A 23,648-nucleotide genomic window follows, 5' to 3' on the forward strand; every position below is an offset into this window, starting at 1 on the left:
ATGTATATATATACATACGTGATAAGGATACTTGACGCTTAACGAAAGGATGAATGAGAAGCTACCAAAAATTAGCAATTTTTTTCAAACAACAATGACTTAAATAATGTCAAATATCGACTTGAGATCTGGGGTGGGATCGGCTAAGGTGATTTTTGATTGTTGACAGTCAAAATAATCGTATTTGATCTGTGCAAGTTGATAGTCAAATTGATACCTAAAAAGCTGTCCATCTTGGAAATATAATTTTCAAAAATAATTTTTAAAAATAGGATTGAATACTGGTTTAAATAAAAAAAAATGTTTTCTCCAAGTTTTACTGTTCGTTATTTATAGCCCATTAAAACTAGTCAGTCGGTTTTGCCGCACCCTGTATTAACAAAAAATCTATTTATACTTAAATATTCTTGACCAAGACTGCCTTACCTCATTTTCATTCCAAAGGTAAAAGTACAGTGTATTAATGGCAAAGTGTGTTTTTAGAAACGATTGAGTGTTGGAGCTAACTTTGGCCAAACAGACTACGGAGGGCTGCATCTACATAACCAAAATTTATACCAAAATGAAGGCCTTGAGAGTGGCCACATGATACACCGAGCAAAAGTGCATTGTGTACAAATTCCTTTACTTCAAAATGGTTTTAGTTAAAGATGCAGTGTAGGGGCTATTGTGTCCAAAAGAAGGGTTGTATCCAATAGCCACACCAAAATGGAGGTCCAATAGCCACACAAAAATGGAGGTCTTAACTATGGCCACCGGACTGGCACTGGGAAAAAGTGAATTATCTGCAGATCTTGAAACTGCAAAGTGCTTTTAGTTAAGGATACAGTGTAGGGGCTATTGTGGATGAACGGATTGCTGTATCTCTCAAATAGCCATACCAAATTGAAGGTCTTGAGATTGGCCACCTGATGTACTGAGAATGAGTGCACTATCTGCAGATCCCTGAACAGAAAAGTGGTTTTAGCAAAATATATAGTGTTAGAGCTATTGAGGCCAAAAGGAGAGTAGTCACTAGCCATATATAATTGGAGAACTCGTCAGGGGCTAGGCAACATTTTTTAATGACATCATAGCTTACGTCAGTTATATCTGGAAATTCAAAATGCAGGACATCATCCTATCTTCTTATAGTAAAATCATTTATTTCACCTTAAGCCAGTGAGATTTGAAGGATAGACTTGAATCCATGTCTAATGTGATAAGTTTCCGCTCCGTACGAATAATAGCGATATTTTTCCGACTGTCAGTTTTGGAGCCCTCATATGAATTTCGTCTTTAACATTAACACTTCTATAAAGATGAAGGATGAAGGCGGATTCACGCTGTCCCCAGCACTTTTCTTTTCAGTCCATATAACTAAGTTATTCTTTTTATTTTCAATGATACTTTTTGATATTTTTGGCTTTCATTTGTCAAAACTTTCCAACTGGAACGTTAAAATATCTACCAAGTAGTTACCCAATACATAAATGTATGAGTAGGATGGATGTAAAACGCACAATTCGCTAACAGAAGGATTTAACTGGTAAGTAATTTAAGTACTGAATAACTACTCAGAACTTTACTTTTACATTGTGAAACAGAAGTTTAGTTAAAAATGTCCCCCTTTTTATACAGAAACTTAGAGAGAGCAGCAGTCAAATTAAATTGACTATCTACGTTCGTTTAATTGTATAGTATACATATTTCTAAGAACTCGGAGATTTCCGTAGTCTGATAAATGTAAACGAAAGTATTCATGTTAGCTGTCAGGAATCTATGAACAGAATTTTACGATCCGATTTCTCAAGAATTCTTTTTTCGAACGGTTAAAAAATGAAGAAAGGAAATACCAAGTTGATTGCTAGGAGATAAAAAATATTGAATTTTTTTTACATTTTATTCTCTTGCTCTGAGTCAATTCGTTTCAATGGGGTTTTCTATGGGTAAAATAAATCAATTTGTTTTTGATCCAGATATATCAATACATAAATTTCTACTGTTTTTTTCATTTCATGAGGTAAAATAAATGAATTGTTTTTGATTTAAGCTCAAATCTACAGATCAGGATTTTTCCACAGATGTACATACCTCCTTGCACCAACACTAACACAATTGATAAACAAATGTTTATCTGGGAATTTGACAGCTGAAACCCACTTGTTGACACATACACGAAGTTACACTGGTCATATTTATAGAATATATAAAATAAGAAACACGTGTGTTCAGAGAACTTTAAACATGTAATTTTGTTTCTAAATTAAATAAAATCGGGAATAAGAAATAATATGAGTGATTTATATTTGAATTTAAGAACTGAACTGTTCGTCGCGAATAAATGGTAGTTGATACGAACTGTCAAACTTTATTTGCGTTCTACATTATCTACACTCGCAACGAATAAAATAATCGTGCGTAGTTAATCTAAAAGAATTATTCTTGTTTTGTTTTCGGTGGTGAATGGTGTTTGACTATGTATGTATATGTAAATAACTTTTCTGGATATTTTTTCAGCAGTCTGATTAAGGAAACATATCCTCCTTCAATTTTCCGATTTGCATTAAATGGATGCACATGATATCTTTTTCTTGTTTTGTTAGTTAACAAGGACACCAATAATTTGTTTGTATACAAATATAGCTTCGACCGCATTTTCTCAATAGTTTGTTTTCAAAACAAAACAGAATTATGATAAACACAAAAAAAAAACAATTGTCAAACATATTCGCAACGAATTAAAAACTCTCATGTGAAAGAAATGTTAAAATCGACGAATATTCGTTCATTCGTTTTTCGTAATCAAGTGAATAATGCTTTACAGAGCATCTGATTATGAAATGCCAAAAGAAGTATGCACTAACTTTGTAGCTGAAATTTGTACACTAAGTCGGAAGGGATATTTCAACTGATTTTGTAGTTGAATTAAGCCAATCAGAATTCCTAGACTAAGTAAACAAAAAAATAAATAATTTCAATGCATCAACAAAAAAGAAATCAATTTTTAAAGGAAATCTGAATTTTCTCATGGAAAACCACATAAGCTTAAACTCGCTTCGTATGAAATTGGTCATAGTACAAAGCAAAAAAAAGTAAAGTGGCATCACTTTTTGTGGACTTATTTACTTTCTGCTGTCAAAACTTGGAATCCACAAAAAGAAACAACTTGTCATTGTCATAATTTAAGTCTCACTCCCGACCCGACACGCAAATTATAAAGGATTTTACGAAATCAAAAATATTAAAAATAAACAATTCATGTTAAACCCAAGTTAAATTCATAATTATGTATACATTACTTTCGGGGCTATACAGATATTATACGCAAAAAGATGAATATTGTATTGTCATCCTTGGACTGGACAATGCAGGAAAGACGGTAAGTAGGAATAACAAAATAATGTCTCGTTAGTTAAAAAATATCAACAACAATTTGAAAACCCAGACTTATCTGGAAGCAGCCAAAACCAAGTTCACAAAGAACTACAAGGGTATGAATCCATCTAAGATAACTACGACTGTTGGCCTAAATATTGGTCAAGTCGATGTCCAGGGCATCCGACTGAACTTCTGGGATTTAGGTGGACAAACAGAATTACAATCGTTATGGGATAAGTACTATGAAGAGTGCCATGGTGTAATTTATGTCATAGACTCCAATGACCGTGACAGGATGGAAGAATCGAAATTGATTTTTGGTTTGATTTTTTCTGAAAGTATAACCTTAACTTGTTGAATAAACAAAAACTTATTCCTTTTAGATACTATGATAAAGAATGACCATTTGTCAGGAGTACCATTACTTGTTTTGGCCAATAAACAGGATCTTCCTGATGTCATGGGCGTAAGAGAAATAAAACCTGTGTTCCAGCAAGCTGGCGAACATATTGGGAGGAGAGATTGTCTGATTATGCCCGTGTCCGCTCTTACGGGGTAAAAAAACAAATTGTTTACTTAAAATTTTGATAACAAACTGAAGACACTATGAATTTCAGGGAAGGTGTTGACGAAGGCATTCAATGGCTTGTCGAAGCTGTGAAGAGGAACTCAATCGTTCGACCACCTATGGAAAACGACTGAATCTCACTACTCCCTCGATCTTCTCTTCCTATTAATATATATTAAAAAAAAACCTATTCCACACGTAAACTTTAAAATGTAGTTTAATGCATGTAAATAATCCACAAGGTGTAACTTCTTTGTGTCTCTAATCTTTATTTTATAAGGTTGAATTGAAACAAAACAATTAAAAAAAAATACCTAACATTATTATTTACAAAACCTCTTTCGTTTTTGTTTTTGTATCCACTTAAATGCACAGACAAGCCAAGTTCTTTATTGTGTCTTTCTTTTAGAAATAACATTGCTTTGCTTGCTGCTACAAGCGATATACCTGTTCTTATCAGTAAATTAATTTACTTTCACCTGATAATGAGTATCTACTTCTACATTTTTGATTGGGGAATAAGTTTATGTATGAACTGTGAGCAACGCCTTGGCTAAAAGTAATATGATAACATACCAACTAGTCGTTATTTGTTCGCGTGTATGGTGTGCGTATTGAATAAAGTTAAAATAAAGGATTATAGTTTCGTTCTTAAGAAGAAGATAACCAAGAAAAATATTAAACCATGTTTTTAAATTTATAATATTTAAGGGATTTTTGTTGTGTGTGTTTCAGAAGTGAAGTTTTAAAAGATACCAAATAAATTTAAATACCAAAATGTATCCCTATTACGAGCAAGACTGGAGTGTTTTACCACCCGAAAACAATAGAAGGTTTGTTAAGTGGGCTAATTAGAATAATTTGTATTATGTATTTATTTTTATATTCTATTTGGATTGAAGTAAAATCACCTGTCCATATATCTTCAGTGTAATACTTTGAATTCTGATAAGAAATTTGTGTGTTATCTTAAGTTTTCAAAGCGCTTGTTGGGTCATCTATATGTGAAATTAATGCACTACAAATTTAATAGATATTTTGACATCGACAACCAGTGTTAGTAGACTCAATAAAAGGCCTATGTTTATCAGTTTGTCTTAACTTTTCTTTACTTAAATCGAAAATCAAAGGTTGCTAAGAATAACTCAAACTAATCATTGTTTTGTGGTCTTTGATAGTTTTTAGAAAACATAAAACTGCCTTTTTGTCTGGAGTTGATATTCCAGTATCCAGAGTTTATTATAATTATACCATTGGGAATGCTTTCTTATTTTAAAATCTGCTTTAAAATGGCTCTTACTTTAAAATGTTATGTTTTTATAAACAAACTTTCTCACACCCCTTAAGTTATATGGGTAGTGTTTTTTTTAATCTGGTATATAATTTCGTTGCACATGATGTTAATAGTCGCTTGAATATTGGCTTCAATAGCTGCTGATTTGTGGACATAAGGCCAATGGCGTAACATGTTCTTATAAAAGTATTCAGGGATCACCAAAAAGTTAATTTGAAATTATATTATGGTGATTTGAACATTTTCTTCACTTCATTAGTGGGAATTTTCCTTAGCGATGAAGCAATTTTACTAAAAACGAGCTTCATCACTAAACACTGTAAAATTGAATTAATATTCAATAAACTTTACAAACAGTTTTTGTTTCTTTAGAGCGTTGGTGTGGCTTTAAAAGAATGATAATGAAATGACAAACCTTATAGTACTACTAATAAATAAATAAAGTACTACTAAATAATAATAAATAAATTGTGGCCCAACAGTCTCTCAACCATTCCTGTGTACGAGTAATTGCAGGGATGGAGGGGACCTACAGTTTATATGGAGAATCCGAACGGCTGATTTGAGTAAGCACTTTTTCATGCCAAGAATTACTCTTGGAGAATTTGTCAATTTTTTGAAAGAGGCAGTACCAGTAAATGAAACTTTAGGTGGCACAGGCAGGGATCGAAACTAAGACCTCTCGTATGACAATCCAACGCGCTAACCATCATGCCATGGGTACAACTATAATACTACTATCGCGAGATTATATGGTGGAGGCACCTAGTGGCTACGACGGCATTAGAATGTGCAGCTTTTTTTAAATCACCTTTTGTACACAAAATTTTCAACGGCACATTGTGGTTATAGTCAACGTTAGAAACAAATGCCCCATTATAATACTATTGATTTCTTATTTAAATGTCATCATAGTATGACGTTTACAACTGTCAAAGACTACAACCTTTTAAATTTCTCATGCAGATAAAAAAAGCTATATCTCCTACTTATACTTTAACGATTTCTGAAGAGTGAATAAAATCAACTTTTTGAAAGAAAAAATAAAAAACTAGGCAAATTTATTTACAAAAATTTGGAAGGTTTTTTTGGAAAGCAATAATTTTGCATTTGAACTATTTTTATATTATTTTTTCCGCTTACCAATTTTTCCTAAAAGAAAGCATGCAAATAATGCAACTGAGCTTCAAAAGTTTCCCTTTTCGACTTATGTAAGTGAAATTTTTAATTCAGTGTAGGTTCTATTCAGAAAGTATGAAGATAGTCTTTTTTCTACACTTTTATAAAATGTTAAAGAAAAAATAAATGTTTGGTAGCTTAATTTAAAATAAGAATCTTTCAGTAAAGATTTTAAGTGACCGTGTTCTCAAAAACATTAGATGTATGCACAATCCTAAGCAACTATATTAGTTTCGTTTTGCACCGCAACGACAATATATATTAAAGACTAATCTTAGAATGTTTTTCACTTACACTATACCCTAACCCTATTTCAACAGCAAAAATGGAATGGTAATTATGTATGTTATGTTACGTCATTCGGTGACAGTTGTTATATTTTACGAAAGTAGTTTATTTTTTTGTGCAAGCAATCATTTCTTTATTTCATTCCTTGAAATGAATGTAAACCAAAAGTCCTGATAAGAAATGCCTAAATAAATAAGAGTTAAATCCATAAAAATGCTGATGGAAAAAAGAAATTTGTAGGATTTTGGACTTAATCTACCATCTTATTTTCTTTTTCACTTTAGTTGCTTTCTTTTCATTAACAAGCATTTATTTTACAAAAGTCCAGTCAATTCATAACGAATGTCAAATATTAAATATTAATACTTCCACTAAACTTTTTATTAAATGATATATTCCTTTTAAAACAAACATTTAAAAAGTGAAAACTCCACCTAAATCATCATAACCATTCAATACGAAAAAATAATCCCACCGTGTTTAGTGCACAAGCAGCCCAAAATTTCCCTTCATCAGCAGCAACGAACAACTTCAATTTCAACAACATTAAAAGCAACAACAACAACAACACATTTTCCACAATCCACACTACACACGAAAAATGTCATCGTCACAAGAAGAAGAGTGTTCGGTCCAACCATCCGTCATTTCGTGTGATTTTATGTGATTTTCTTTCAATTTATTTGGATATTTTTATCCTAATTAATCATTAATAAAACCAACCATTCGAATCCGTATACATTCCGCCATCGAAAACCAAAAACTATTCTTCAAAAATCAAACTTGAACTTGCATTAAAAAAGTCAAAAAACACCAAAAACAACAAGAAGAACGAAAGAAAAAATATATCCCCTTGTCGTTGTCGTTTTCGTCTTCGTCGTCGTCGTCGTCGTGTGTCATTCCGTGAATGTGAAGTGAATCAAAGATTTTTTCTTCTCACATATTTCGGTCTTTCTCTTCGTTTTTATTTGTTAATTTACGAGTAGAAAATTGTTAAATAAATTGCAAATATTCAAACCAACCACATTCAAATTGTAAATAGAAAATAATTTATAATCTTTTAAAGCATTTTGCTTGTGAAATTTTGGTGTTTTATTTTTCTTTTCTTGTCTTTTGTGTGTTTTTTTGGACAATTGTGTGCTCTAGATTTTCTTCTCATCATCCTGCTGTCATTATGCAAAGTTAAACCCTGCTGTGACTGTGATTAATGCTGGAACCAGAATTATAACACACCTCACAGACTGCACTTTTGTTTTAAAATAAATACGAAATACAATTCAATTGGAAAAAAAGCAATAAGCAATAAAAGTTCAAGTATTTATTATTTTTTTCGGAATTTTTCTTGATTCAAGAACAAAAACACGAAATGCGTGTGTTTGAGCTGTGACACGATTTTCTTTCTGTTTCTGTTCCTGTGACATCGTTCGTCGTCGTAGTCGTAGTCGTTTTGGTTTTAGTTTTCGTCCTTCTATCATCGTCGTCGTTGTCGTCGTCATTGTCGTTGTCGAAGTGGTTGTCAATAGTCAGTCAATTGGAGTTGGTTTGTTTCTGGAGAGAGCCCGACACTGACACCGCCCACCCCGCCTTCTTTAATTTAATTTGTTTTTAGTTTTTGTTTTATTTTTTTATTTTTAAATAATTTTTCTGTGCTGTGCGTGGGTTCTTGTAACTACTATCATACCTACCTACCTTATTGAAACTAATTAAATAATTAAAAAATATAATTGCTCAGTTAAGATAATAATAAATTAATTAAAAAACATAAGCAGTGCTGCTTAAGAAAATACATATACAAAATCATGAATTCCGAACATGGGTAAATAAGGCTTTTTAATATTCATCATACATTTTTGCGTTTACTAAAAGGATATGGAAGGGTTACTGTTATAAAGAAGTCATATAATTTAATTTAAGTTATACTACCCCTCCCCCTTTGTTTATGGCGAAATATAAATTTTAGATTTTGATCAATTATAATTGAAGAATACCCTTTTCAAATAAATTTGGCGCCCAATGTGGGTCCCATAGGGTATATTCCCTGGTGGCTGGCACTTTTACACATTTAGATACTTAAATAAAAATAAGATAGATATGTAATACTTAAAATTACTTCTGTATAAGAACTTTACGATCGATAACATTTGCATAACGATTATTAATGATTATTAATTATTTGTTGCACCACGATGAAAAATTCATTAGATCTAGATTTAAAAGCTCGTGAGGGAGCATAGACACCAAATAAGACTTAAAGTAGAGAACAATCCAGGGCATACTGTAATACTTTTAATCCCTTTTTTACACAAGTTCTTCCAAGAACCACACGAACTACGTAAATAAATATAGCATTCAAAGCATATGGATCTTTAAGTTCAGAAGACTTTCTAAAAAGAAATCCTCACAGGACATTTCTTCTAAAAATGATAAAGTCAAAAAATAACACCAAATCCTACAAAAACAACAAGAAATTGCACTCAAATAAATTGCTAGATATTAATCATGGAAGTTTTTATACTTTATAATCACATACTGTAGGCAATGAAAATGACAAGATTGTAAATTTCTTTTTCATCACTTATAAAAAGTTCTTCCAACATCAATTAAACAATCTGTTTTAACATCGGCTGCAAACATAAGAATAGGTAAATAATGAGGGAAGATTATTTATGAAATGTAGAAACAGTGGAGGACCTAAGTGGCTACCTTGCGGCACAGCAAAATAATTAACAATTTGAACGTGAAAGATCCTCTTCTTATCCATTTAAGGAAATTAGAATAAAATACCAACAAATCTTTTTTCTTTATACTATTACACACCCGATCAAAAGCTTTAGAAAAATCTTCAAAAATAACATAGATTTGTCGAAAAAAAATTAAGAAATATCAAAGATGATCGTAACATGATTTTTTTTGCGGCTGTATGTATTTGATTCACTATAGACTCAAGATGAAGCGCATTATATTTCCTAAATCATTGGCTATTTAATGTTTCACAACATTATGCTAAGCTAGGTGATTCAATGACTAAATCACAGAGGTGCTGTTAATCTATATTGAGAACCTTCGGTTCGCTTTCTTTGCATTCTATGGTGTTTCCTAAAGAAACTTCTCATATCATCTATTTCGGAATTTTAATCTCTGGTGTTGTATGGTTTAAACAATTATTTGTATCCAATTGATTAATTAAGCCAACTTGTTCAAAGATTAGTGTAGATTATGTTAGGTTAGGGTTAAAGTGGCTGCTGGCTGAAAACCCAAAACACTCATACTAGCCCAGTTGGTCCGTTGTGATACCACATAAATATAATGGCCTTACCTTAAAAGACACATATTTGTCGGAATAAGAACTTAACTGAAAACTTGGAGGTTAAAATATCAATTTTTTTATGAAGAGAACGTTGATAAAACAGATTGCCTTCTTTTTGATTGGTCTAGTGTATCATTTAACTTAACTGATATTGAAGATGCTTTGCTTAAACTTAAACCTAAAATAACTGTATATAAATTAGGATTTTTCCCTATTGTTTTTCGTCATTGTGCAAGTTCTCTTTCAGTTCCGCTATTACATCTATTCAATGAATCTATTTCCAATGGTATTTTCCTGAATGAGTGGAAAGTCTCTATCATTGATCCGATCTGGATCAAAAAACTTAGTAACGAATTATAGACCAATAACTAAGCTACCTGTTGTTCCAAAGCTTTTAGATAGCCTTGTTCAAGATAAATTTATCATAAAGCAAAATGTAAGTAAATATCAACATGGTTTTTGGAAAGTTAGGTCTATTAATTCTAATCTAGTAGAATTCACAAATTTTGTCATTAATACTCTGGACAATCGAAAACAAGTTCATGTGATTCCTACAGACTTTGTAAAAGCCTTTAGTAGGGTTAATTTACACATTCTCTTAAAAAAAACTTCAAGCATAGGGCTTACATTAACCGCTTCTTGAATGATTTTCTTCATATTTAGTTGGTCGACAACAATGAGTAAAGATCGGGGACTTTTTCTCAAAAGAGATTAAGGTTACTTCTGGTGTTCCAGAAGGTAGTCATATGGGTCCTTTATTATTCCTACTTTTTATTAATGATCTTCCGAATGTTCTTAATAATTCTTATTGCCTTATGTATGCGGATGACATAAAATTCTTTTCTCGAGTTTCTTATTTAAATGATTGTCTTCTGCCTCAAAATGATCTAAATTCATTTGTTGACTGGTGCGAATCAAATGATTTGTTGTTAAATATTGACAAGTGTGCTTTGGTTTTTGTCTTGTTTGGTTACATAATGATCGACGAAATATCAAATAGTTGTGAAACGAATTATTTTTTATTTGACTTTAGCCAGAGTCTGAAAAACTGCGTCTTGTACACCAAAATCATAAATTTTTTATGATTTTGATTGGGAGTAGATAAAATTAATTCATATGTGGTATACAGTTTAATGAACATTGCTGTCAATCTTAATCGTTTTGAAAAGAGACTGCAATCAAGAAAAACAAGTATGGTAATTAGAATTAAAGGTCGTATAGACGCAGTAGAAGACGTCAACAATCCTTGCAAAAGACCTATCATCCTGCCCAATAATCACAAAAACCTGAACCTCCATTGATGGCCGACCTACATACCTCCTGTAAGACTCAAGTCATTTAGGAATTTATTTTCTTTTTTTTCGGGAGACGACTGGAGAAACTTTGGGGGTTTCAATTTACTTATTTAACTATCAGAAGACAACGGCACTAATTTTAAGGGGGCAAGCCAAGAATTTTCGAATAGTAACGATCTATCGGAGAAAGTCATGAATCAGGGCTTAAACTGGAAATTCATCTCACCAGCTTCCTCTCATATGGGAGGAAGCTGGCAGCGCCGGGTTCGCTGAGTTAAAGAAGCCTAGGGGCAAATAACAAATATTCGAAACCCCAAAGATGAGCTACTCCTAAGTATGATGGCCGAAGTCGAACACTTTATCAATTCTAGGCCTTTGACCTATGTCCCAGTCGATACCGAGACTGAAGAGGCTTTAACATTAAATCATTTTCTTCTTGGCCCGTCTAATTGAATTAAAAACTACTGCGAAGTGAAAACTTTGGAAACCACTTCTGGAAACGATAGGTAAAAAAATACCTATAAAAGTAAGACAAAACCTTTAGCAGTGGGGGATTTAGTGATTATTGTAGATGAAAATAGTCCCAGAAATACCTGACCCAAAGGTAAAGTTGTAAAAACTTTACCAAGCTTAGATGGCCAAGTACGGTCGGCTGTTATTAAGACAAAAAATGGTGTCTGCACGGGCCCGGCCACCAAGTTAACAGTTCTCGAAGTGGGTCAGCTAGGAATTGGTAATCCGAACGAGACGTCCGTATTACCATGGGAGAGTGTTTCCGCACCTGGCAATGTCCCACGTTCAATTCGAACTTAAAAAGAAAGAGTCAAACATATTATATTTGTAATGCTATCGCTATTTATGAAGTAATTTAATTCACACATTTAAACTTAACGTTCAAATATTTCTTTTAAAATCTGCGCCCTAAGCAAAAGGACTTAAACGTAGCTATAATTAAAATTTTAATTTCATTGAATATAATTAATATATTTTTCAGAAATTTAAAGCACTATTTACAATTTCTTTAACAAAGAAAATTAATAAGCTAAAATTTGGAATTTTTACTGCTTAGCCGCAACAGGACGCGTAAGCTACAAAATTGAAGTGCAGTCAATTTGTATCCCCAATGCAACACACTTTTGTTTGCAAAACATGCAATGATAAATTTGCTATTCTTTTAAGTTAAGAACAATATTTAAAGATATTAATGGTTTTTTCTTGCAAAATGTGGCAAAATGCCGCCCAGAATAGTTTTAGGAATGTTAAAAATGTGAAGAATTCGAGCTTCTTATACTGAGGTATACTAACTTATAAGCTCCAAGATGCGACCAATTTTAATGTTGTTGGTTATCCTTAAATTTAATAAATTCCTCACATACTTACTGTTACTTTTAAACCACTAATTTTCTATTTTTAACTAAATTTTTCAAGTTATTAAGTGTTTTGCTTGTAATTTATATGTTCTTAAACATATTTCAAAGTAGAAATTCTGTTTGAAAATAAAGTTTTTTTTTTAAAATGTATTAAATTCGAGTTTACACATAACTGAGTCATCTTCATTAGAATCCGTTTTGTTCTATAACTTCTGGATATCTTTTCCACAATGTACCAACCAGCACAACAAATTAAGGAGAAGTCACTTTGATTTTCTTCTGTTTGATTATTTCCTAGAGTGGGATCTTATTCAGGTAGCAATTGCCCTTTTTATAATATCCTATAATTTTTCTATTGGCTTACATCAACACTTTTTTGAGCAGGGTACTTCAAAACTTAAATAAAATTGGATTTAAAACATACTTTGATGAGTCGAGAACAATGCATCGGATCATTATTATGTTGAAATATCCAAATCCCAAACCCACAATGAGTGGCCTGAGATACTTAACTTTTCATTCTGTGTTTGGTGTATCAAGGGGACAATTATTTTAGTTAAAGACGCCTTTATTCTATCATTGTGAAACACTTCAACTAACCAAGTTCCCAGAATATGGGCGTTTGTGAAAATGTCGATTCCTTCAGTTAGTATTCTGTTTCCACACTTCTGCATCAAGCAAAGCATCCATTATTCTTAAATCACCACTTTCTAGTTTTGTGTCGATATTAAATCAATTTTCTTTTGGTCTCTTATTTGTACTAATGTCAAAAAAGGATTCTGCTTTGCTTAAGCTAGAAATTTTGTATTTATAGTGGTTTCCAATGGAAAAATCTAAGGCTGATGTTATTTTCACAATATTCTAGTATTTTTAAAATATAAATTTTCTATCACTTGGTTCAGTGACAGTATCGTAAGATTTTCAGTTGAAATACTCTATAAAAATATTTTATCAGATTATTCGAACCCATTTCAATTGTAACCGATGAATAAAATCAGAGAGACTTGTATTTTTTTTTACAACAGTTGAGGTTAAATTAAAACAAATCTAAGTACATATGTAGATGCAGAAGTAAAGCTCCGGAAGAATTACATGACCAAAACTGTACAACTCTTATTTATAGTTTATGCTGCCTGAGCTAGCAAATCCATCTACCACATTTTGGCCAGGCAAATAAGATTTCAGCCTGAGTTAATTTTGTTCTTCCCATTACATAATTAACTTAAGTATATCACTTTATTTATACATTAAGTTGAGATTGACTTAAACTTAATCAATAATAACCATATTTTATAATATGATTAAGTTTTCTGGTCAAGTAGACCACTTTTGATTCTGGACTAAGGGTAGGATAAAGACTTTTCCCCATCATGTTACTTATTTCATCTTCATTTGCATGCAAGCTGATGTCATTGACTTTCTCTCAGACAAACATGTTAACTCTGCCACTTATACCCTTGCTACTGCTTGCATTATTAATTGCATCCCTATGATAGCAGCCCAAGTACATAGCTACTATTAAAACAGCAACAAAACCAAACAACAACAAAACAAAAAAAAACTTAATTAAAATTAAATTATGCGCTTCGGTAGCAGTAACCCCTCCCAATTCTTTTAAGAAGTTAAATTACTTGCGATTTTTGTTTCTGGACTTACATTTTTAAACTTTATATATTAACTCCTCTTTTGCATGGTACTTGATTTTTGTGTTTTTTTTTTCTTCCTATTTTTGTGCATTACAGATTTAATCCGGCCTTTAATATGGCGACAATCCGCCAAGCATTTACAGAAGCCGTCGAACGGGGTAAGTAGCCACCGAACATCAAACATTTACCATTGCATTAACCCTTAAGTGTGCATTGACCTGGTTACTATTACCTACCAACTACTGACTATCGCTCGCATTGCGATGTGTATAGTTTCTGAAAAAACAATTAAATTACAAAACAACATTTTTTTTTCCTTTGGATAATTTCTGTTTTCACTTTACTTCCTTTTTTCTTGGCTTTAATTGAAAAATTACTACAAAACTAAAACTTGAAAACGACACAACAACCCATTCCTATGCGATACGATAGTGAGAATGCCCACACCCACGCGGCTAAGAGATCTCATTCGACAAATTCGCGCTGCTAGGACAGCTGCCGAGGAGAGGGCTGTGGTGAATAAGGAATGCGCCTACATCCGTAGTACATTTCGAGAAGAAGACTCGGTTTGGAGGTAAGTGTTGGTTTGTTGGCTCTTAGCGAACACACTCTCCTTCTCTTCTTTTAAAAAAGTGAAGAAAGGATATGAATTTTTAATTAAGTGTTGTAGTAGTAGTAGTTGTTGTTGTTTTTTCAATGTTATTCAATTCTAATTTTTGCATAATTCATTTTGCAGATGTCGGAACATCGCCAAGTTATTGTACATCCATATGCTTGGTTACCCAGCACACTTTGGCCAATTGGAATGCCTTAAATTGACTGCCAGTACACGATTCACAGACAAAAGAATTGGTTATCTGGGAGCGATGCTCTTACTTGACGAGAGACAAGATGTCCATTTGCTGATAACAAATTGTTTAAAAAAGTATTGTTTTATTCTCTTTGGGTAATAATTTTACATTCCTTTTACCTTATTTTGTTTTTCTTCTTCAGTGATCTTAATAGTTCAACACAGTTTGTTGTTGGATTGGCATTGTGTACCTTGGGTGCAATAGCTTCACCAGAAATGGCGCGAGATTTAGCTAGCGAAGTTGAAAGGCTTATGAAATCTCCAAACACGTATATAAGAAAGAAAGCAACTCTGTGCGCTTTTCGCGTCATAAGACGGGTACCGGAATTAATGGAGATTTTCTTGCCAGCAACGAGATCATTGCTAAGCGAGAAAAATCATGGTATATATTTATTTTAGAAAACGATACAAATCGTAGAATGAACTTTAACATTGTTTTAAATTATTTATAGGAATTCTAATAACTGGCGTCACATTAATTACCGAAATGTGCGAGAACAGTGCTGACACACTGAGTCACTTTAAAAAGGTAAGTAATTATTGATACAAAAATAAAATATATTAATTTATTTATAAAATATTCATTCGTAAACAAAATAAATTTTCAATACAGAAAATAACAAAAAAAAAAAAACAAAATAAGTAATCATTTAAATAATAATATAGCAATATTATTCCCCCTGCTTTCGCGAAGGCATTGCATTTATGGATATATTTTTGTTTCATTTTATTTTATTATTGTTTTTTTTCGTAATAAAAATATCAAATTCAGTTTAGAAAAATATTACAGTTCATAAATGGGTGGTGGGTAAGATTGTTTTTATTGTTTTTGTTTTGCTCTAGTCTAAGGCAGGCCATATGGAAACTGGTTTAATTAAGTTAATAAACAAAATGACACGTGAGGTAGTTTTCTTTTTTTTTTCAAATAACTAATTAGCAAGACTTTACGTTGAGCTATTTTAGTTAAATGCATGAACCTGCTTTACATAAATAGAGAAAAAAATAATGTGAACCAACTGTTGAATGTTGATAGGCATTGGCATTTTAAAAGAGCATTTGAAGAGATGAAATTATATTTAATTTCTTAAACTATTAAGATATTTCCGTTATTGTGAACGATTTTGGAATTCTGTTTTACTTTTGTCTACATTATGCAAAAGATCGCAGATATACAATTATTATATTTATTAAAACCATTTAAAAAAGATTTGAAAGTCAGACTTTTGAATGACAAAAAATATCTCCTTAAAAACAACAAAGTTTTATTATTATGTATTTTGTCCAACCGTTAAAAAGAAAAGCCAATTACTTGATCATCTATGACAATGTATATTGCACGAGTGATTTGCAAATGTGACGTGACATAACATAATAGTTTTCCTATCGGTAGGAAGCTTTATTAGATCGTTAAATCTCAAAATATTAAAGATGTGCGGATATCTATGTATATGGATAAGATTATAATAGGTGGAGTTTCTCTGAATCACCCGGATTTTCAGAGGAGGATTTCAGAATGTATTGAAGTTGCAAAGACGAGATGTCGCAATAAGTATTTCCAGTGCTTACTTTCTTCTTCAAGCTAGGCTTAGGCATTCGCAGAGAAATTAAAAGGTATCCTCTTCCGTTTAATCGTATCCACACCTTCTAAGTCATTCAAATGAGTTGATTACAATCAATATGGATCAATTGAGGTTTGCCAGTAATTAGGCCATAGATTTATCGAAATACAGTTACCTTCAAGGGCTGTTCATCTGCTGATTGCTGTTTCGAGACAACTTTGACGAATTTACAGACTTATTTTCTCTAGTGGCGTATAATTTGTTGCTATTACTACGGTTTGACTCGAATGAAGGAGTTTTTTTCCAGTTTACCTCTTATTACATTCCTGTTCTTGTATCCGCTCCTAGTAACGTAACTCCCAACGTCTCTTTCCTTCCAGTTTAAATTTTGTAATAATAGCAAGGTTGGTCTAAATTACCACTTGGCTTTCGATAAATACATATGTCTCGAAGCTTTATTGATTTTTTAGGAGAGAATTAAATGAAAAGCTACCAGATCCTACTCTCTCTTCCCTTTTGGTGATTTGTTTTATGACCCTTTTTTCCATCTATTCCTTTTTAGTAGAAATTTTGCATATGGCTGCTGAGATACAAATCTATGTATTGCTTTAAATAGTTTTATTTTTTATAATGTTTCTTTCGATGTCAAAAATGTTCTTTACTTTTCCATTACCGAAAGATATTCGCTTTTGTAGTTTTTACAGAGTAAATGCCGGAATGCAGTTGTTACATAATTAGAAAAAAGGGTCTAGAAAAATTAAAGTCCACAATACCAAACATGTGCAATGAACCTGATCAAAAAACTCCGGAACTTTTTGAATAACTCGCCAACTTCAGGACACTGTGCAAAGTAAATTTTTCCGAGGTAACGGTCTAGCCACTGATAAAGCTTCGGTTTCCATCGATCACCGAATTCAAGCATCAGTGAGCGTGGTTAGTAGACAGATGGGGACCGTCTCGAAACCTACCGCGTGCAGTTGTCATGTCTGTTCTTTCTCTTCTGTCTTGTATTAATGTCTTGTGTTGCTTTCACCTTACATAGTCTAGTCGCTCAAGGTGCTGTGTTCTCTACTCTGTACATTTATGTGCTGAGTAGTGTGGAATGTAAATGTAATGTACATTTGTCCGAGTACAGCCCTTTTTTATTTTTAGAAAGTTGATAATGCATTCTTAAGAAGAACGACAGTGATTTTAGTAAATCGATTTTTTTGGAGATATCGTAGTTTTGTTTGTGCTGAAAGAGAAAAAAGGGTGTTTCAGTTTCAGTTTCGTTTTATTTTGTAGCACAATTTTTACATTATTTTAAATTTAAACTTTAACATAAATAACAAATTTATAACAAGATTTTAAGATAAGAAAAAAAATGATAAATAAATTTATTTAAGAGAAAACACTACAAGAAAAAAACCCTAAGAAAAAAGTGTGATGTATTTGTAATTAAAATGCTACAAACAACTTTTAAGGATGATGTTTGAGTCGTTCAAAGTGTCAGATTGGTTTAAAAGGTTAAAAGAAGCTCAGACAACAATCGTGGACGATCCCCTACTGACAACGTACATGTTTCCAATGTAAATGACCTCGTCTGTTTCAATCAATGTTCGTCCACTAAATGCGAAGACAGTAATTTCTCAACCTTTTCATTCAACAGGTCTGGTGGCAGATTTATCTTTGTGGTCAAAAATGAAAAAAGCCATAAAGCAGAAAGATTTAACGATATTGAATTAATTCAAAAATAATCGCTAGAGGAGATACAAATTATTCCTTAAAAAGACTTCCAGAATGACTTTCTGCAGTGGAAGTAGCGCTGGGAGTAGGTATTGCCTCTCAAGGAGGAATTTCAAGGGAATACATGGTTTTGTTATTTTTAATTATTACAAATAAATGTTTATAAAGAAAGTTTCAAAACTTTTAGATCTCATGGCCTTACATTGGCTGTGTAAATGCACTAAATGATTTTGGGGCACGATTGGACCCAACAATTTTTCGAAAATTCCGCTACAGGTATAGCATAAGGCAGCTGAGGCTTTTTTCTTTATTACTTTGATATGTTCGTACCAATTTAATTTGTGATCAATTACCAAACCAGTTCCAGACTTAGTTCTTGTTAAATCTTTGCTAAGTCTACGTCTTATGCATTGAGTAGTTGAATTTAGTTTTCACAGCCTTAAAGTTGATTCTTCTCTTACTACATTTGTTCTTCAAAGCCAGTTCCTTCAAGAGAACTTCTATCAGATCTCTTTCATTTGATATTTAGCATTTCAAAATGTGTTAAACCAGAACAGAACGTATTTTTGCAAAAAAAAAAAAAGGAAATGGGAACATAGCACTAACATATTTAATTATGTACATTGCTCGACATATTAAATATAATTTTTTGTAAGGTTTATGGAAAAAGACATCGGACAAATGGCTTCCCCGTCCTTGCGTACGTATGCACACTTGTTTGTCGAAATTTTCAATGACCATTTTGCATAAATACGGCTAAATTTTCTTTGATTGAACTTTGAATCCTCTCCGCGTGGTTTTTAACTTGTGGACCTGTAATTTTAAATAACCCCATTAAAACAAACTAAATTTTGTTGAATCACACGATCAATGAAACAAGAGTGTACACCACGATCTGAAAACGTCTCATTTAATTGATGTGTCTCACAAGGTGCATGGCATTGTTATTGTGTCTTGGTGAAACTACATATTGACCACATCAATATCATTTAATTTCAACAAAGAGATACACGATACACATTAACATTCACTGCCTGACTAGCTTCATTTTCAAAAAAGGATGGTCCAATTATGCCTCCAGCCCAAAATTCAAACCAAACAGTAACACGTTTTAAAATGCATTTGTTTTTCGACAGGTAAATGTGGGTTATCAGACCCCATAAACGGCACTTTTGGCGATTAACAAACCTATCAAGGTAAAAATATGCTTTGCTTTGCGACCATTTTTGTATGAAAGTGAAAGTGCAAGTGAAGTGGACTTCATTTGCAGTCAAATGCATTCCTTGAAAGGATTTAGTTATTTGGCCAAGTGTCATAAACTTCAAAACCGGAACTTTACTTCACTAACTTCTACTTTCAGTTGACCGTGCAAAAACGATCAAAAACATATATGTCTTGAAAAAACTCCTCAGTCAAGCTACTAGTCCATATCGACTTGTATTTTGTATTTAAAATAAGTATTACTTATTTGTTTTCCAATTTAACAAAGAAACCTTTTACACAAAAGATTTAATTGAATTGTACAGAAAATAAATAAATAGTAAAGAAATAAAGTTCAGCTTTCAGTTAAAGGTAAATCATAATCAATTGTCATTTTGACATGAGTTGACGTGACTTGATAGTTAGGAAGATTTTTCTTGACTAACTTTCCAGTCAACTTTCCATTAAAGTTGCCTCAATTGGCAGCTGACCAATCAGATACTAGAAAAATGGCTATATTACAAGTCCCTTATGTCGTCTGAACCTGCGCATTTTCAAATTGCGGCCACCAAGCTTCCATTATTTTTGAAATATTATTCAATAATGAAGAAACAATGTTCCAACGAGTAACGCTCCACTTTCAGTCCCTAAACTGTCAGCTTTCGACTTGTTTAATTTTGTTAAGGTTTGTTTACTTTTTACTGCACACATTTAAGTTTTGCGTTCATTTTAGACACTTTTAATTTATGGGCCATTGCCTTGGAAATCTGAAAAAAACTAGAAGCTTCCTCCCTTTCAGCCTTTTCCAATTAACTAATTAAAAATAAAAATAAATTGGGTTGCGCAACAGTCCGTTTGAGAACTAGGGCCTAGTGACTGACAACTCTCAACCATTCCTGTGTGCGAGTACTGTTGTCAGGGATGGAAGGGACCTACAGTTTTTAAGCCGAATCCGAACGGGAAATTTGAGAAAGCACTTTTCATGGCAAGAATTACTCTTGGAGAATTTGCCATTTCCTCGCAAGAAAAAAGAAAAAAGAAAAAAAGAAAAAAAAAATTATTCAACTAATTACCAAGAGTTAAAGTTTATTTATTTATTTATTTATTTATTTACTTCATCTATCGAGTTAACTCTTACAGATTGCTTTTAACTACATACTAATTAATTAATTTATCATTTAAATATTGCTTAATAACATTCCTTTCTAGGCTTATACCTAAATATAATTCAAGTTCATTAAATGATTTCATGCACCTTGAAATTGGTTCATTTAAACCATAATTAAATCTATGATATGGTATATAAAACAATTGTCTTGATCTTATGTATCTTTGAGGAACATACAAATTTAATAGATTAAGTAAATCGGAGCATTTTATATGGTAAGACAATATATCATGAACAAACATTACACAATTAACAATTCGCCGATTTTCTAAAGAGTTCAGACCAATTAAAGCGCATCTTGTAGAATAACAAGGCATTGAATCTAAATTCCATTTAAGTTGTCGAACTACAAATTTTGTAAAAGACTTTTGAACTTTCTCAATACGATTTTTTGAAACTGTATAATGAGGATCCCATACAACTGAAGCATATTCCAAATGAGGACGTACAAGAGACATATAGACGGATTTTATTGCATATGGATTCGAAAATTCGGCACAATTTCTTTTAAGAAAACCTAACATTGAATTCGCTTTAGCAATAACATAATCCATATGCCCGGAGAAATTTAATTTGTCATTGAATATTACACCGAGGTCCTTAATCTCCGAAACTCTACCTAAGACGACGTTTGAAATATTATAATTATAATTAATAATGGTATGACATCGGGAAAAAGACATACAACTACATTTATTGATGTTAAGCGAAAGATGATTACTTTTACACCAATCGTTTATAGTATCAATATCATTCTGTATTAATATACAATCATTGATACTCTTAACAGTTGCACATATTTTAAAATCATCCGCAAATAATAGACCATTTGTAAAATTCAAGTATAATGGTAATTCATTTATGAAAATCAAAAACAACAATGGACCAAGATGGCTCCCTTGTGGAACACCAGATGGTACATATATTGTTTTTGTTGACAGCGAGTTCAAAATTTTCACAACTTGTTTTCTATTAACCAAATAGCTTGAAATCCACTTGAGAAAATTTGAATGGAAACCGAAATTATTGAGTTTTTGAACAAGAAGTGGTATACAAATACTGATCAGCAATACAAAATTGTTCAAATTTCAAACTCAATTACAATTTTATTTTTTTTACTTTTGTACATTGACCAAGACAAAAATGTGGACTATGAAAAATCGATGTGATCTCGATGGTGGTTGATTGCAGAAGAGATCGAATTTATGCAAAAGTACATTGAAATCTTCTGCAGCAACGGAGGTACAATGTAAAGCAATTGTAGAGATTAACTTATCACCAAAGTTTAAACAAACAAAAGGATTAAGAGCATTATACTGATTACAATACAAACATAGGGTATTACTGGAAATGTTTGGCAAATGAAACTAAAAATTTACAAATGAAAAATTAAACAAACAAAAAATTAGAAAAAAAAAAAAAAAAAAAAAAAAAAAATGAATACAAAATAAAGTGTTGACATAATAAATTATAGTAATAATAAATCCATTCCAGAACACGCCGCCGCCCCCTGAAGGAATTTCAGGAACATGGTAAAAGAGCCAATTTTGTTATAGATCGTTTGAAAATGCCATTTTTGGTGCGAATAGACACCACTCGTACTAAATCGTCCTCTCCTGGATGAAGTTTCTCAACTCGTCCTAGTGCCCATTTTGATGGTGGCATATTGGGCTCTTTGACGACGACCAGGTCACCAACTTCAAAATTCTTGGTTCGCTTTTGCCATTTAGGGCGTTGTTGTAGCGATGTTAGATAGTCCAAATGCCAACGACGCCAAAAGCCTTGGGCCATATTTTGAATAAGCTGCCATCGTCCAAGTCTATTAAGTGGAATCTCTAAACAGCTGGGCTCTGGTATTGCAGTATATGGTCTACCTATAAGTAAATGAGAGGGTGTTAATGGGTTCAAATCTGAGTCAGAGACAGAACAAAGGGGCCTAGAGTTTAATATGGCCTCAATTTGACACAGCAAGGTGGACAACTCTTCAAAGGTCAGAATAGTATTCCCTACAACTCTTCTAAGGTGCTGTTTCACACTTTTAACCCCCGCTTCCCAAATACCTCCAAAATGAGGACTTTGTGGAGGAATAAACTCCCATTTTATGCTTTCAGCTGCCAATGTTGTCGAAATGCGGTGATTATGTTCCTCGGATCGTACCAACGCATACCATTCTGACAATGTTCTTGCAGCTCCCTGGAAATTGGTGCCATTGTCTGAGTAGATGACGCTGCATTTTCCTCTTCTAGCGATAAATCGCCTTAATGCCGCCAAGAATGCATCTGTGGATAGATCGCTGACGACTTCCAAGTGCACAGCCTTTGTTGCCATGCAAATAAACAGCGCAAAGTATCCTTTCACGAACTTGGGTTTTCTTCCTCTGGATAGGCGAAGAGTGATTGGTCCAGCATAATCGCAACCGGTTCGATCGAAGGCAAAAGATGGTGAAAGTCTCGAAGAAGGCAAGTTTCCCATGAGCTGCGATGACGTGGCTTGACGTTGGCGAAAACATTCTATGCAATCGTGAACAACTTTTCGTATCAGGTTTCTGCTTCCAAGAATCCAAAACTCCTGCCTCACCAATGAAAAAAGCTCTGATACACCTGCGTGAAGGAATCTTACATGAGCATCCCTAAGAATCAACCTGGAAACCGGATGACCTTTTGGCAGGATAAGAGGGTGCTTTAGACTGAAAGGGACGTCAACGGCTTTTGAAATTCTGCCCCCAACACGAAGTAACCCGTTTTCATCCAGAAACGGTGACAATGAACTGAGTTTGGAGGTATTAGACACACACTTCTCAACTTTCAATGCCTTTATTTCATCTCCGAATTCGTCCTGT

At 32.8% G+C, this 23,648-nt stretch overlaps 2 protein-coding genes across 9 annotated transcripts in view; both read left to right on the forward strand.

Annotated features, from left to right (window-relative positions):
• The first annotated feature begins 3,153 nt into the window (after nt 1–3,153).
• On the forward strand, nt 3,154–4,264 carry LOC129948555 (ADP-ribosylation factor-related protein 1). Its single transcript, XM_056059635.1, has 4 exons — nt 3,154–3,361; nt 3,428–3,680; nt 3,744–3,915; nt 3,978–4,264. The coding sequence occupies exons 1-4, from the start codon at nt 3,269–3,271 to the stop codon at nt 4,060–4,062; spliced, it is 603 nt and encodes a 200-aa protein (XP_055915610.1). The 5' UTR covers nt 3,154–3,268; the 3' UTR covers nt 4,063–4,264.
• A 344-nt stretch (nt 4,265–4,608) lies between these two features.
• LOC129948554 (AP-1 complex subunit gamma-1) overlaps nt 4,609–23,648 on the forward strand; it is a 33,393-nt gene continuing 14,353 nt past the window's right edge. Inside the window, exons 1-7 of one of the 8 annotated variants that reach the window (XM_056059629.1) lie at nt 7,287–7,723; nt 8,422–8,505; nt 14,404–14,465; nt 14,740–14,881; nt 15,044–15,232; nt 15,301–15,539; nt 15,610–15,686. In XM_056059629.1, the coding sequence (XP_055915604.1) occupies nt 8,489–8,505; nt 14,404–14,465; nt 14,740–14,881; nt 15,044–15,232; nt 15,301–15,539; nt 15,610–15,686 (726 nt within the window). In that variant the 5' untranslated portion in view covers nt 7,287–7,723; nt 8,422–8,488. Of the gene's footprint in view, nt 4,762–7,286; nt 8,506–14,403; nt 14,466–14,739; nt 14,882–15,043; nt 15,233–15,300; nt 15,540–15,609; nt 15,687–23,648 lie in introns of those variants that run through there. The other 7 variants (XM_056059630.1, XM_056059627.1, XM_056059628.1 and 4 more) reach the window with 7 other exon arrangements.

The sequence above is a fragment of the Eupeodes corollae genome, chromosome 2 (genome assembly GCF_945859685.1).
Source record: "Eupeodes corollae chromosome 2, idEupCoro1.1, whole genome shotgun sequence".
Taxonomy (NCBI): Eukaryota; Metazoa; Arthropoda; class Insecta; order Diptera; family Syrphidae; genus Eupeodes; species Eupeodes corollae.